The 14,911-nt window shown below is 40.8% G+C and overlaps 1 protein-coding gene across 2 annotated transcripts in view; it reads left to right on the top strand.

Moving 5' to 3' along the window:
• Brd7 (bromodomain containing 7) overlaps nucleotides 1–14,911 on the top strand; it is a 28,376-nt gene that overhangs the window by 7,927 nt on the left and 5,538 nt on the right. For both annotated transcript variants that reach the window (XM_028755531.1, XM_028755530.1), the window contains exons 6-11: nucleotides 2,700–2,810; nucleotides 7,463–7,647; nucleotides 8,566–8,689; nucleotides 9,371–9,446; nucleotides 11,134–11,241; nucleotides 11,742–11,877. In XM_028755531.1, coding sequence (XP_028611364.1) covers nucleotides 2,700–2,810; nucleotides 7,463–7,647; nucleotides 8,566–8,689; nucleotides 9,371–9,446; nucleotides 11,134–11,241; nucleotides 11,742–11,877 — 740 coding nt within the window. The remainder of the gene's footprint in view (nucleotides 1–2,699; nucleotides 2,811–7,462; nucleotides 7,648–8,565; nucleotides 8,690–9,370; nucleotides 9,447–11,133; nucleotides 11,242–11,741; nucleotides 11,878–14,911) is intronic.

Genomic DNA, 14,911 nt, shown 5'->3' on the forward strand with positions numbered 1-14,911 from the left:
GAAATGACTGGATCTTGTTTAGCCCAGTCTGGTCTTGAACTTCTGATTCTCCTGCCTCCATTACAAGAACTAGGATTAATGAGCCGCTAGGACTGTCTCATTAGGTTTTTATTAAAGAAGTAGTCTAAAGTGTAATGCATTTAAACTGAGAGTTAAACTCTTAGAATCTATGTAGAATAGAAAATCATGTTAAAAATCTTCAAGTTTGTATCAGATTCCCAGGATTAATATGATAGAATCAGAGAACCAACTCCGCAGAGTTGTCCCCTGACTTCCATGTGTGCCACAGTGGAGAGTGGAACACATAGACACACATGTACACACACACACACACACACACACACGTAAATAAGGTACATCTTTAATCCTGGCACTAGGGAAGCAGAAGCAAATGGATCTCTTGTCAATTCAAGGCTAGCCTGCCTACATAGTGAGTTCTAAGACAGACAGAACTGTGTGGTGTCCTGCCTCAATAAATAAATAAATAAATAAATAAATAAATTAGTTAATTTTGTTTAGTAATCTGCAAACCTGAGCCACTGAGGTGGCTAAGGCACTTGCCTCAAAAGCCTAGTGTCCTAAATGCTTGCTATACAAGCATGAGGACTGTTGAGTTTGAATCCCTAACAGCTACATAAAGCCAGGCCTGACAGCAGGTATCTGTAGTCTCAGCGAGACAGACACATCTCAGGGGCTTGCTGGCCAGCTAGGCTAGTTGAAATATACAGCTCCAGGTACAGTGAGAGACTGTCTCACATCCATCTCTGGCCTACACACACACACACACACACACACACACACACACACACACATGTGAATCAGCTAAAATTTATGCAAACTAGTATCTAATTCTCTTCAGTTGTAATTTTAGGCTGTAGGTAATAATCCATTACTTGGAAAACTTTGAATTCCATTATTTAATAATGGACCTTTTTTCCTGACATATTTTCAGCTAGTGAAAATTAGTCTGAAACTTTATTTCAGACTTTATTACTCAGTGGAAAAGAATTTTGTCTGAGAGGTTTGTGTTTATTTGTGTGTTTGTCGCTCTTTCTCTAATGGTCTGTCTTAGTTAGGGTTTCTGTGGCTATGAAGAGACACCATGACCACAGCAACTCTTACAAAGAATACATTTAATTGGGGCTGGCTTATGGTTTTCAGAGGTTTAGTCCATTTTCTTCATGACAAGACATGGGTGGTGTGCAGGCAGACATGATGCTGGAGAAGGAGCTAAGAGTTGTACATCTTGATCTGCAGATAGCAGGAGGAGATTGTGACACTAGGCCTAGCTTGAGCATGTAAGTCCTCAAAGCTGGCCTCCACAGTGACACACTTCCTCCAACAAGGACACACCTCTTAATAGTGACACTCCCCATGGGCCCAGCATTCAAATGTGAGTCTGTGGAGGCCATACCTATTCAAACTACCACATGTTCACAGGAGAGAGTAGACATTTGTCACCCGAGTATGTTTAAGTCAAGGGGTTATTTTAGCCTTCTGGAGTTTTCCACAAGCAGAAAATTATGCAGAAAGATTCCGCTTTTTGAGTGATCAAGTACCATTATACAAAGTGCAGTAATGCCACCTTCCATAGCAGCTAAAATGTAAAGAGTCTTCAAGTCACCTTCGGCTGGAGATATAATTGGTTCCTGGGTTTAAGCTCCAGCACCATAAATAACAGACAAGATGTAGAATCATTAAGGTGATCTGCCAGTTCATAAACTCACTACTGCCAGATACAGCCAAGTGTTAGTTTACTGAGTGTACATAAGTCTAACATTTTACATTACTAACATTCCTTGGTAGCTCACAAAGGATTCTGAGAGGTCTAGAATTTAGCAAAATTTGACCAGAGCTAAGTGCTCACAAATATTTCCATCGAGTTTTAACTTGATCTATTTTTATTTTGTTTTAAGTGTTCTAAACTGTCATCACTACTAACCAGTGAGATTTGAGTGGTTTTGTTTGGGATTTGGAGGTTTGTGAGTCGTTTCTTTCTAGTTATATTCTACCATTTTAACAGTAAGACAGTTGCATGATGACACATGCTTACAGATGTGAACATGTCTTACCATTAGGATGAAGTGTGAGCCCCAGTGCAGTTCTCATAACTGGGCTACTCCAGTTGCATGTTGTAACTCCTTGAGGATATATAGTTTATTTCACATTCACATGGTTTTATAATATCTGCAAATTATGTTTAATTTATGGTAGTGTCTAAACACTTGAAAGTAGTGTAAATATTTTAATATTTTTAGAAGTTTGTTTGGGTTTGGCAGGAAAAAAAATTGTTATAATTTAACTCTGGTCCCAGTTTTTAATTAAAATTTGAAGGTTTTTTTGTTTGTTTGTTTTTTGGTTTTTTGGGGTTTTTTTTTGTTTTTATTTTTGTTTGTTTGTTTGTTTTTTGAGAGAGAGTTCCTCTGTGTAGCCCTGGCTGTCCTGGAACACGCTCTGTAGACCAGGCTGGCCTAGAACTCACAGAGATCTTTCTGCCTCTGCCTCTGGTATTAAAGGTATGTGTGACTACTGCCTGGATGTTATTTAATAAATGGTGACAGAAAAAAATGTCTTCTTTTGTTCTTTAGATTATGGTTTTTTTCCAAATTTTTACAGGGCCTGCATGATTTTAGACAAAGACTACAAAGACTGAAGAGTTTGTGTCTAACACCTTTTTCTTCTTCCTGTTCCTTTTGTAGGATAACTTCAAGCTAATGTGTACTAATGCAATGATTTACAATAAGCCAGAGACCATTTACTATAAAGCTGCAAAGAAGCTGTTGCACTCAGGGATGAAAATTCTCAGTCAGGTAAAGAAGCTCTCACAAAAGAATGAGTACTATCAAGTTATGTTTGCTAAAGTTGCGAGTTCCTAAAGTAGTGAGCAATTAGGAGAAATCTTACATCAAGAAAAGCTAGTAAGATGGTCATATAGTCATTTATTTTTCAAAAGTTATATTATTATACATATTTACGAATCTGTGTCTCTGTGTGTGTGTGTGTGTGTGTGTGTGTGTGTGTGTGCATATGCACACCTGCTCACCCGCCTGCTGCTGTCTGAGTGTGGAAGTCAGGACAAAATGTAGGAGTCCGTTCTCCTGACATGCAGATCCCAAAGAGTAAGCTCAGATTGTCAGCCTTGGTAGACAGTGCTTAAGTGCTGAGCCACCCCACCAGCCTTCCATTTCATTTTTAAAGACAAGGTTTTATGTAGCCAAGGCTAACCTTGAATAGATCACTTAACCAAGGATGATGCTTCTCCGGCCTTGGCCTCCTAAGGACTGAGGTTAGGCATATGCTACCACTCCCAGTTTTATTCAGTACTGGAACTCAAACCTAGGGCTTCATGCTTCATGCATGTGAGGCAAACACTGTGCTACACCCCCAGCCTCTCCTTGTAACTATTTCCCTATAGGCTCTTGACAGATTTATTTTGTTGTGGGAAAAATAGCATCTGACTTTGAGAATAAAAGTGGATGAAGTATGAGTTCTTTTAGGAGAAAGGTGCTGGTTTTTTTTAGTGATGGAATCTAGTATTCTGATCAGCCCTGCACTTCCTAGTGGTTCAGAGTAGTAAGAAACAAAATACACAAATGAGAAATAATTTGCAGTTTTTCTACAAGAGCAGTTCCTTCCTTGAAGGGTGATAATTAATGCAAAATAAAGAATGTGAGCCTCTGGATGGGCAGCAGAGGCAGGCAGAGCTCGCCGGGTCTGCACAGTGAGTTCCAGGACAGCCGGGGCTGCACAGGGTAGTCATTTGATGTGAGCCATCATCCTGCTGCAGGAGAGAGCTTAAACTGCTGCATGGAAATTACAGCAGCAAAGTGTATGAGTCTAGTCTTAGTCTCCAAAGTGACTTGTAGCATGGCTTTTCCAGTTCCAGGTAAGAGCGAAAATAGAGAAGAGAGTAGAACAAGTAACCAGATAGGGGAGGATTAGACAAGAAGAGAGGAGTTTGAGTGTAATGCCGGGCTGGCAGGAGAAAGGAGTCAGAATGAAAAGCTGAAGCTCAGGCTTGGGGCCATTACAAACGGCAACACTCATCATGAGAAATTTATTTGCATTGATGATTAACCTTGCACTCCTGGTGTTTAGACAACATCCATTTCCACTCACTTATGTTTAGCAAAATTTGTAAAGGAGAATATAGAATGTTTTATTTCTTGTAGAAAGACTCTGAGAAGCTAGAATAAAATAGACCTGTTGTTGTAAAAGTACATTGTGCAAATAAAGTCTTCATTCACTCTATAATAAATATGAGATAGGGAGGGGTAAGATGGAGAGTGGAGAGAGTATGTGTTTTGTTGTTTTTTGTTTAGTGACGGGTCTCTGTGGCTGTCCTGGAATTTGCAATGTAAACTAGGATAGCTTTGAACTTACAGAGATCTGCCTGCCTCTGCCTCTTGAGTGCTAGGATTAAAGGTGAGTGCCACCACACCCAGTGAGTAATGAATTTTCAAGGAAAAGTCCCGGGGTGTCTGTTAGTTTTTTTCCTTTTCTTTTAATCAGTTCTGATGTGCCACTAAATGTTTTCTCTAAATACTGTAATCAGTGTAACAAGTAAAATACTTCAGTATCTTATAAAGTTTATTGGGAGCAGAGATTTTCCTATCCCCTTTCTCTCTCCTTGTCTTGCTTTTTTAAGACCTCTTGGAGCTTGGGGGTTGGATAGATGGCTCAGTGGTTAAGAACACTGGGCTGTTCTTCCTGAGGTCCTGAGTTCAATTCCCAGCAACTACATGGTGGCTCACAAATATCTGTAATGGGATCCAATACCCTCTTCTGGTGTGTCTGAAGAGAGTAACAGTGTACTCCCATTTATTTATGTGTGTGTGTGTGTGTTTTTTTTTTTTAATGTCTAGAAGGTGCAGCCCTTTTATGTTCCAGCCCCCTTTTGCCTTTCACTCTAAATGGAAGGGATCCATCCGTACAACAGTGGTTTATAATCTTTAAATTTAGACTTTGTGAGTTAACACTACTTAGTCTAGCAGTGTAGACTACCAAAAGTCTAGAGTCTATACTCTTTTCCATGAATGGTATCTTTTCAGAGCTAGATCTTGTGAGTACTCATTGAAAAAATGGTAACAGTCGTCACTTTTTCCATTACACCCAAATATTAGTACTTAATACATGTGCTATTTTTATAAGGAAAGAATTGATAGCCAGGCATGGGAATATAATCTCAACACTTGGGAGATGGAAGGAGAATCGGGAGTTTGAGGCCGGTGTGGGCTACACAGTGAGGTACTTGTCTCTTAAAACAGCAACAGAAAGCAAGGGAAAGATCACTGTAAATACTTGACTAGAGTGCTATATTCTGGCACTCATAGCAGTATTTTTAGTATGGTGGCCTTGGAGTCAGATTAGTGAAGTATATGTTCCTGCTGTTAAGAAGCTGGGTGACCTTTCTCGGCTCTTCTGTAGATGGAGTTGGTGCTGAACCCAAAGTTGTCTGGTACAGAGAAAAGTTCTATCAAGTGTTAGGACTGTTAAGACAGAAGATGACTTGAGGCCAGGATTTAGTGAGACTATCCTGGAAAGGTTGTATTAAACAGCATGTTTATGTGGAGACATAGATTCCAAAAAAGAAAGAAAGAAAATGCATTGCTTTCAAAGTAAAATTCAGTTTTTTTCTGTGACGTTTCTAAATTTAGAAATCTTTTTTGTTTATACTTTAGTATTAAGCACACTACATTTACCAATATCTCTCTAAATGCTTTTATTATATTTGGTGCTTTACAAAATTGTGGGATGGAAGTTTAAAACTTAACTATGAGAATATTGTGCTGTAAGTCAGTGTTAGCTGTTTATCAAGCACTAAGGGTCTTCAGATAAATAGATAGGCCCTCAGTGATGTATACAGTGAATAGCCAAACTCACCGTTTAGAAGTATGGAATAAAATAGCAGTTTTTAAAAGCATATTGAGTGGCATTTTTCTGTTTTAATGATACTGTTCAGTTTGGCACTGATTCAGAAAAACTGTCAAATACTAGTACAAACTGATAAAGTCTTCCCAGAAGACAGTGTGGCAGTACGCACCCCTTCACCCTCCATTGTAGGAATATGCCCTGAAGGAATAAATAATAGGCTCGGAGAGAGGTTTATTGAGAATGTTTATTTGGGAATCTGAGAGTCTATCTAGTCATGTTTTTGACTGACTGTTACATATTGTGATTATTAGAAAACATCCTAAAGGCTATATAAAGACATAGAGGACAAATATATTATAACTTACTAATAACTTAATAAAATTTATTTACCAGATATTGAGTATGCACTCAGTTTCCTAAAACTGTACCATACTCAAAAGAAAGAGTTGAAATGCTGACTGCAAGCACTGCTGCTCCCTGGAAGACAGGGAGCATGTCGGCCTCTCTCATGTTGTTGTTGATTTATAGTCTGATACATCACACTATACTTTTACAGTTACTTTAAAAGCCAAATAAAGGGGCTAGAGACAGCTCAATTGACTCAGTACTTTGCAAAGCATGCACTGAGCCCTAGGTTCGATCCCCAGTACTACATAAAACAGGAGAGTCAGGAGGATCAAGATTGTCTTCAGCTGCATGATGAGTTTGAGGCCACTCTGAACTATATGAGACCCCGTATTACCCCAGTAAGAGCAGCAGGCGTCATGCTCTAGGGTATCTCTCATGGGCTATACCACTCACGGTGAGAAAAGGCCTGGGGGTTAGGCATTATTTCTCTGGCTTTAGGGAGTCACTCATTTCTGGACTATGTTGTAATTAGATTCCTATTCCTTTCCAGTCTCTGTTAGTCCACCAAAGCTTCTGTGCTGATATAGTGCAGAACGCGGAAGATTGTACCTCTGGTTTAGCTGGTGGGAACTCAAGAGTTAAAAGGCAGAACAGTCTATAGGAACAAATTTTTCATCTTTAAAATAGACCCAGACACCTCAAACCCTTAACAAATAAAATTGTCACAGCACATTATTGCAGTAGAAAATTAAGCATACACTTTACGGAATGGGAGCTAAGTTGTTGTTTTTTTTTTTTTTTTTTTTTCCTGGTTAGCAAGAACATGATGCACTATGAAAAAGAAAGTATGCTAGCAACTTTTCTCCCCAGTGCATGTTGTTTTCACACAGCAAAATGCTAATCATTGGTGTTTCCCCGTAGGATTTCAGAATATAAAGGTTTTTTACGTGTTCCAGACTTTAAGTCCTCAGTCACTCTTAGCCTTCAAAAGATAAGCCTGTATGATTTCTTAGTCCAAATCATACTTTGTCCCCTGTTAACTTTTTCATGCTATAGTATAACTGTAAAGTTTCCTCTTAGATTGGAGATCAAATTCGTCTGAACTAAATGAACTTTATCATCCTGGTTCCTTTGGTGTACTCACATTTGTTTTTCTTCCCTCCTTAATATTGCAGACTCTCATGGCAGAGGTGCATTGCTCAGTGACAGTCATACAATAAGTATTTTTTAATGTTTTTAGGAGAGAATTCAGAGCCTGAAGCAGAGTATAGACTTCATGGCAGACTTGCAGAAAACTCGGAAGCAGAAAGACAGAACAGACGCCTATCAAAGTGGGGAGGACAGTGGCTGCTGGCAGCGAGACAGGGAAGACTCTGGAGATGCTGAGACACAAGCCTTCAAAAGCCCCACTAAGGATAATAAAAAGTAACGTGCTTGGAATACGACTTACTTTATTTTAAGCAAAACAGGAATATTGGTTCATATTTGACTTGGGATACCTAGTCCCCTTGAGTCAGTGCTGCCTTTCTTGACGTCAGAGTACATTTTAATACTGTGACACCCTCTTGTTATACAGAGGACTATGTAGAATTGACCAAACACCTCATAGATCAAGACAGCAGATTAAGGAGTTAGAGTGTCAGGGAGGTCGTTTCGATAGAACTGTTGTATAGCTATAATATAAACAGTGTTTTCAATAACTTCATTCCATAAAGACTCAGGGGTTTGTAAGTAGATGGGCTGACACTGAGGTGTGCATATATTTTCCACTGAATTGCTGCTGGTCCTGGTGTCTAGACAGACCTGGTATGGCTGGACACCAGTACACTGGCCTGTGCTACCCACTCACACCACTGTTTGTTACCTGGTACCTCACTGCCCCCATACTGGAGAGTTAGAATTAACAGTTTGGGTTTCTGCTCTCATAGTGCAAAGAAAGCTTAACATCAAAATAGTATTTGAATTAAAATAGAATTTCTTTTTTGGGGGGAGTGGGGGTGTTGAGACAGAGTTTCTCTGTATAGCCCTGGCTGTCCTGGAACTCACTCTGTAGACCAGGCTGGCCTCAAACTCAGAAATTCGCCTGCCTCTGCCTCCCAAGTGCTGGGATTAAAGGCGTGCACCACCACCGCCCGGCTAAAATTCATTTTCATGATTGTAACCAGAAAAAAATATAAGACAGGTAACACTAGAGCCCTTTGTGAGGCGGCTAGGGAGTGATGCTTTAATCGGCGACTGCAGGGCAAGTGTCTCCATTGAGCTGTACCATCTTTGGGACGCCTTTTAATAAGGTTCATCTTATTTAGCTACTTCTTTTTAACTTTGTGTTAACATGTGTGTCAGGAAGGACAAAGATGTGCTTGAAGACAAATGGAGAAGCAGTAACTCCGAAAGGGAGCACGAGCAGATTGAACGCGTTGTCCAGGAGTCGGGAGGCAAGCTAACACGGCGGCTGGCAAACAGTCAGGTGAGGGACTTCCTTCCTGCCACCCATTAGCTGTGTCTCTCAAAGCAGTAGCTTTGATTTCTTGTGTACTGACTGTATCTGCCGTAGAGCTTTCCATCACGACGTACTCAGAGCAGAGTGAGTAAAGTGTGACCATCCTGTTCTCTAATACTGGGTGCTTTTCTTCAAGGAGAGAGAGAATAACAACTGTTTTTTCTTTAAGATAAAGTATCACTTATGAAGACCAGACTAACCTTGAAGTCATTATCTAATTGTTTCAGCCACTTATAAAGCTGGGATTGCAAGGGTGCACTGCCATGCCATGCCTGGCAGCAGACTTGAAACAACTTACAGTTCGGTCTTTGAAACTTATGTTACATTGATTACATTGGCTTTACAACCAAATAGATTCATACATGAGTATTCCCTCCATCCCCCAGCAGTTTGTGAGTTTGTTGTAGTTTTGATTAGTTTTTAGGTTTTCTGTTTTATGGTTTGGGAGGACTGATGGAGCATACAGATTTTCAAAATTAGATTTCCTCATCTTCCATTTCTCTAGCCTGTCAGTATCTTGTAGACATAGCTATGAAAATGAGTGTTCTGAATTAATGATGCTAGCCTGTGGCCTTCATTTGATAGCTCCTGTTGTGTAGATATAAGATGCGTTAAACTTTAGTCTACCTGATACTTCTGTCATTTCAGTGTGAATTTGAAAGAAGAAAACCAGATGGGACAACAACACTGGGGCTTCTCCATCCTGTGGACCCCATTGTGGGAGGTAAGTCCACAGTTTAAGACTCTGTGTAAACCCGGTACTGTTTGCAAAGGACAGGAAAACTGCCATGTTAGTCAGACTTTGCTTTTGACAGAGTACCTGCCAAAGAGCTCACAGGAAAAATGACTTATTACTTGGCTACACAGCTTAAGAGGATTCTTAGCTCCATCGATTGTGAGCGTCTGCTGAGGTAGACTAGGTGGTTGGAGCTTGCAATAGTAACTGCTCCCTAGTGGGGAACAGGAGGGGAAGGACAAGCTCCTCCCAAGGACATGACCTACTTCCTCCAGTCTCTAGAGCCTCCCAGAGGAGATGTGTGCAGTCTTTTAGTACACCCTCTGAGCAGCACCTCATGTTCAAACCGTTAGCACAAGGTTCACTTTCTAAAGCAACCAGAATACTAATAAATCCAAGTATTAACTACTAAGAACTTGTCTGGGTGCTGTGTGTTTTATGGTAGCAACTAGCTTAGCTTCTACATAGGTTAATTTGTTTAATAATGCATTTTCTACTGTCATGAGAAGAATAGTAGGAAAATAGAAATGGATAATAACAGAATCCCTACATTTAGGAAGTAATGGCCAGTAGTCACTGTTTGCTAAGGGTAAGTCACTGTCTTTGGAGCACCATATAAGTTAAGCAGGATGTATGAAAGGAAGCAAATGAGACCAGTCCCCTAATACTCTGTGTAGTGAGGGAGTAAGGACACAGGAAACATCACAGAAAGAGATGTCTGCCGTGGCTTGAGTACTCCTAAATGTCTGCAATCAGAGGACTAGCTCAGCTGTAATTGTGTCTAAGGGAGGGTGTGGCTGCCTGACATTGGATAGGAAGGGAGGTCTTCCTTAGGAGATGTTTAAGTTCCTGTGATAAGGGAGCAGCTGAAGGACTGGAGGAATAGCAGTGGTATCCCTGGTAAGAAACCTTGAAGCAAAGAAAGCTTGATATATTCGGAAACAGAAAGGGTAAGCCTACATTCAGTGACTAGGACTAGCTCAGTTCATAGAGTGCTTACTGGCTTGCCATGCCCAGTACCATACAAACTAGGTGTGGGGGCAAATGTCTCTAATCACAGCGTGTAGAATATAGACATAGAGGGGCTGGAGAGATGGCTCAGCAGTTAAGAGCTCCAACTGCTCTTCCAGAGGTCCTGAGTTCAATTCCCAGCAACCACATGGTGACTCACAGCCATCTGTAATGGGATCTGATGTCCTCTTCTGGTGTGTCTGAAGACAGCAACAGTGTACTCACATATAAATAAATAATAAACAAATAAAATATAGAAGTAGGAAATCAAGAGTTTAAGGTCATCCCTGGCTATACAGTAATTTCAGAGCCAACCTGGGCTACATGAGAACCTAGCTCAAAGAGCCTCAGCTTTCTTAGTGTTCAGTCTGTTGAGGCTATTTTTAATAAAAATTGTATTTTTAGAAGTGTAACATGGTGATAAAGAATGCCACAAGGCAGTACAGTATAATGAAGGGGACCAGGTGTATGGTCAGAACCACATTCCTTTCTGAGTTTAAATCTTAGCTTAAAAGTGGATAGATCGCCAGGCAGTGGTGGCGCAGTCCTTTAATCCCAGCGCTTGGGAGGCAGAGGCAGACCGATCTCTGAGAGTTCCAGGACAGCCAGAGATCCAGATTAAAGTGCCTCCATCATTGTGCTCAGGGTTTTCTTTCTGTCTTAGAGCCAGGCTACTGCCCTGTAAGACTGGGGATGACAACTGGAAGACTGCAGTCTGGAGTGAACACCCTGCAGGGGTTCAAAGAGGATAAAAGGAACAGAGTGACCCCAGGTGAGGCCCCTCCCTGCTTCAGGGAGTTGGGAAGATGAACAGTAATTGTTATTCTTTGCTTTATTCACTGGCTTTCGTGATTTTTTTTTTTTTTTGCAATAGAAATTCATCACCAGCTTCAAAAGAAACTGGAAAACTGCCTATTAGTATGCAGAGTTTCTTCCTCCTCTGTCAATGCTCTTCTGAGCAGGTGTCCCTCTGTATCCAACCTCAACATACTTATCCAGACAGATCAGGGAAGGACAGAAAGACAGACTTTCTTCAGTATAACAGTTATTTTTATCACACTCGATTCCACGAGTTGCCTGAGTATGATTTGACGTGTGACGGAGGGCATCTGTGGGTTAGAGGCGACACTCCGTCTCCAAGTATATTGAGGGATGACTGTACCTTTTGGGAGTGTTCTTAGTCAGTGAGGTTAGAAGGCATTGTCTTTTAATAAAACCAAAATGTACATTGATGATTTTGAATGATACTACAGTATTTAATTTTTTTGACAGTATTATACTTGAATTATGGACCCTACAGTTCTTATGCCCCACATTATGACTCTACATTTGCCAATATCAGCAAAGATGATTCTGATTTAATCTACTCAACATATGGGGAAGACTCTGACCTTCCAAACAATTTCAGGTAAGCCCCCAGTTAATATCCTGAACAAACTTTTTTCTGAAATATTAATGTATAATACGTGGTTTGTAGATACACTTATAAAGTTATCTAAATGATAGAAAATGTGTTCAGTAGCCTTTTAGAGAGAACATATCTTCTTGAAATTGGCCTCCATAGTATTTTCTAATAGAATACCTTTCTTTGTAGATTTATTTATTTTATTATGTGTATGAGTGTTTTGCCAGCATGTATGTATGTGCACCACATACATACCAGCCTGTTGCTACAGTTGTGTTGCAGGATATTTGATCACACTTGTGAACCCCAAGATTATGATATTTACTGAAAAAAAAAAAAAAAAGCTGTTTCTAGTTGTAGTGTGGCTCAGCTCTTAGCACACTTCTTTAATCCCTCTGGCTGGAACACCAACAACCCCTTAATACAGATCTTTAATTCCAAACAGTGAAGGTTGGTAGAAGGAAGTAGCCATGTTTGAAAATGATGTCTAATTGAAAGGCAGACAAACTGACAAATCAGAGAAAGATTTGACAGAATAGAATACGCCCAGCGAGAAGAGGAGAAAGGGAAGCTACTTAGAGAGCAGTGCAGGCAGAGAAGAAGAAAAAAGTAGGAGGAGGCAGTCTTCCCAGGAGAATTTTACAGAGACAGGTTGAAGAGAGGTGACAGCTAGACACAGGTGAAGACAGAGTGAACCAGAGAATGAAAATGAGTTAGAAGATTAGAATAGATCGCCAAAGTTAGTGTTAGGCCAAACAAAACAGTTCAGGAGAAGCCAAGAGAGAGAAGCCAGGTTGAATCAAGTAGTATGTAGAGCAGTTGAGCTGGAACAGCTAAGTTGAATCAGCCAGCCAGAGCTCAGAAAGAACAAGAAAGGGTGAGCTTATTCAGCAGTGAGACTCAAAGGCTGAAAACATTGTAGGCCTAATTTGATTGTATAGGGGCTAGAAGCTTCCAGGACTAGGCCTACATTAGCAGATAAGAGGCAGTGAGCCTCTGAGATGGAAAGTCCTACAGGAGAATATAAGATACATCTACAGAGTTGGCCAGAAAAGGGTATCAGATTCCCTGGAACTGGAGTTACAGATGCTTGGACACTTGTCACCGGCATTGTGGGTCAAATATAGGTTCTCAAGTGTGCTTAACTACTGAGCCATTTCTCCAATCTCAGAAATACTTTTTCTTTCTCTTTCTTTCTTCATTCCTTCCTTCCTTTCTTTCTTTTTTTTTTTTTTTTTTTTTTTTTTTTTTGCAGGGTAGGTAGGGGATGCGAGTGGTGTTTGGGAATTTTTGTTGTTGTTTTTTTAAAAACAGTTTTACTGTAGCCTTGACTATACACTGTGTAGACCAAGTTGGCCTAAAACCCAGAGATCTGGTTGCCTCTGCCTCCAGAGTGTTAGGATTAAAAGCATGTACTACTATGCCTGGCTACAGAAAAAACCTTCAAGGTGTTCCCGATACTCAGGTTTGGGAGCTTCTATCAGAACCTCTTCTGCTATAAGACACTGCGTGTCAGTTATGTTTCAGACTTGATTCATTTAAGAAGCCACAAAGTATTTTCTCCAAGTCATGAAATGTAGAACCCTATGGCTTCATTTCTAAAAGCATCCCACATACAGGACTGTTTGACTAGAATGTACCAACCAAACCATAGTAGGTACTTCCAGCCATTTCTTTGACTTGTCTCAGGGGGCCTGTATTATTCTTCAGATATTTTGTATGTGCTCAGTTTAATGAGATACTATCTCACTTTACCAGAACTGTGGCCTAGGATGGGACATTGAGCCTGAAATTTCTCTCCTTGGCACTGGTACCTTCTTAACTATTACTGTGCTCAATAATTTTATCCAGTAGATGAACTGTCCCCTGGTTTGGGGGTTTTGTTTATTTATATTGGGAGGGGGAGCATTTAACTCTGATGTCTCACATATTAGTGTAGTGTGTTGTTTCCAGATGGGGTTCCCTAAGTTAGAGACGAGCTGTGGTTTCAGACTGAGGAGTTCTTAGCCTTAGACTGTATAAAATGGGGCACGTTCCTTCTATATTACTCATCGAGGCAGTCCACAAATCAGCAGTGTATGCCTCTGTGCCAGACATTGTTCCAGACACTAAGAATTCCATAACAACCATACCCTCCTGTCAGATAGTGAAGTGACAGAGCTTTGGAGCAAGACAGAGAGGGCCAGGGAGAGGTAATGCTGGGGTCAGGAAAGTGACAGGAGAGGGAACCAGCAGAGTGCTCTCTCTCTCTGAAAGGGCATCCTGGCTCTGAAGTAGCTAAGCAAGGGACCTGAATTGAGAGCCTGCCTGACTCAGCCCAGAGCATCAGGTAGAGCTGTAAGGGACAGAACAGGTTGGAGGAAAGCAGTGGTCACAAGAGTCACTGGGAAGAGACTGCTATGAGGACCTGATTTACTCGGTGGATCAGGAGCTGGTTGATGGCACACAGAGTAGTGACCCAATCTGGCTTGTGATTGATTCTGAAGTGAGCGCTCTGGCAGTTATACAAAGCTTGGGCTACTAGGGCAGAAACCAGGACATGAGGAAGTAGACCCGAGAAGCGGCCATTGTGGTTAGTAATCAGTAGGTTGCTGGCTTTAGCTGGAGGGTAAGAGAAGCTGGGATGCTGTCAGGGTTTCAGTTACTGAAAGGAGAATGATTAGAACAGTACTTGGGGAAAGTAGCTGACATGAAGCTTGTGATGCCTATTTATGCAAACAAATGGGTGTGGTTTTTCAAGTTTTGATACATATGAAAGTCCTGAGGTGAATGAGATTATTATAGGGAACTGGCAAGAAGGATGACATTGCTGTCATCCTTGCTTTCTTCAGAGGATCCTCAGGAACATTTCCCTTTTGCTTCAGTGTGTGTCTGTGTGTGTGTGTGTGTGTGTGTGTGTGTGTGTGTGTGTGTGTGTGTGCTCTCTCATGGTGATAAGTTAATCACTGATTAGTATCCAGGTGCAGCGTTGTTTCTGAACAGAATGTATTTTATAGTGTGATCTATAAACCAAGTACATCTAATGGGAAGAGTTGGC

Source organism: Grammomys surdaster, unplaced genomic scaffold (assembly GCF_004785775.1).
Source record: "Grammomys surdaster isolate TR1022 unplaced genomic scaffold, NIH_TR_1.0 126063, whole genome shotgun sequence".
In the NCBI taxonomy this organism is placed as follows: domain Eukaryota; kingdom Metazoa; phylum Chordata; class Mammalia; order Rodentia; family Muridae; genus Grammomys; species Grammomys surdaster.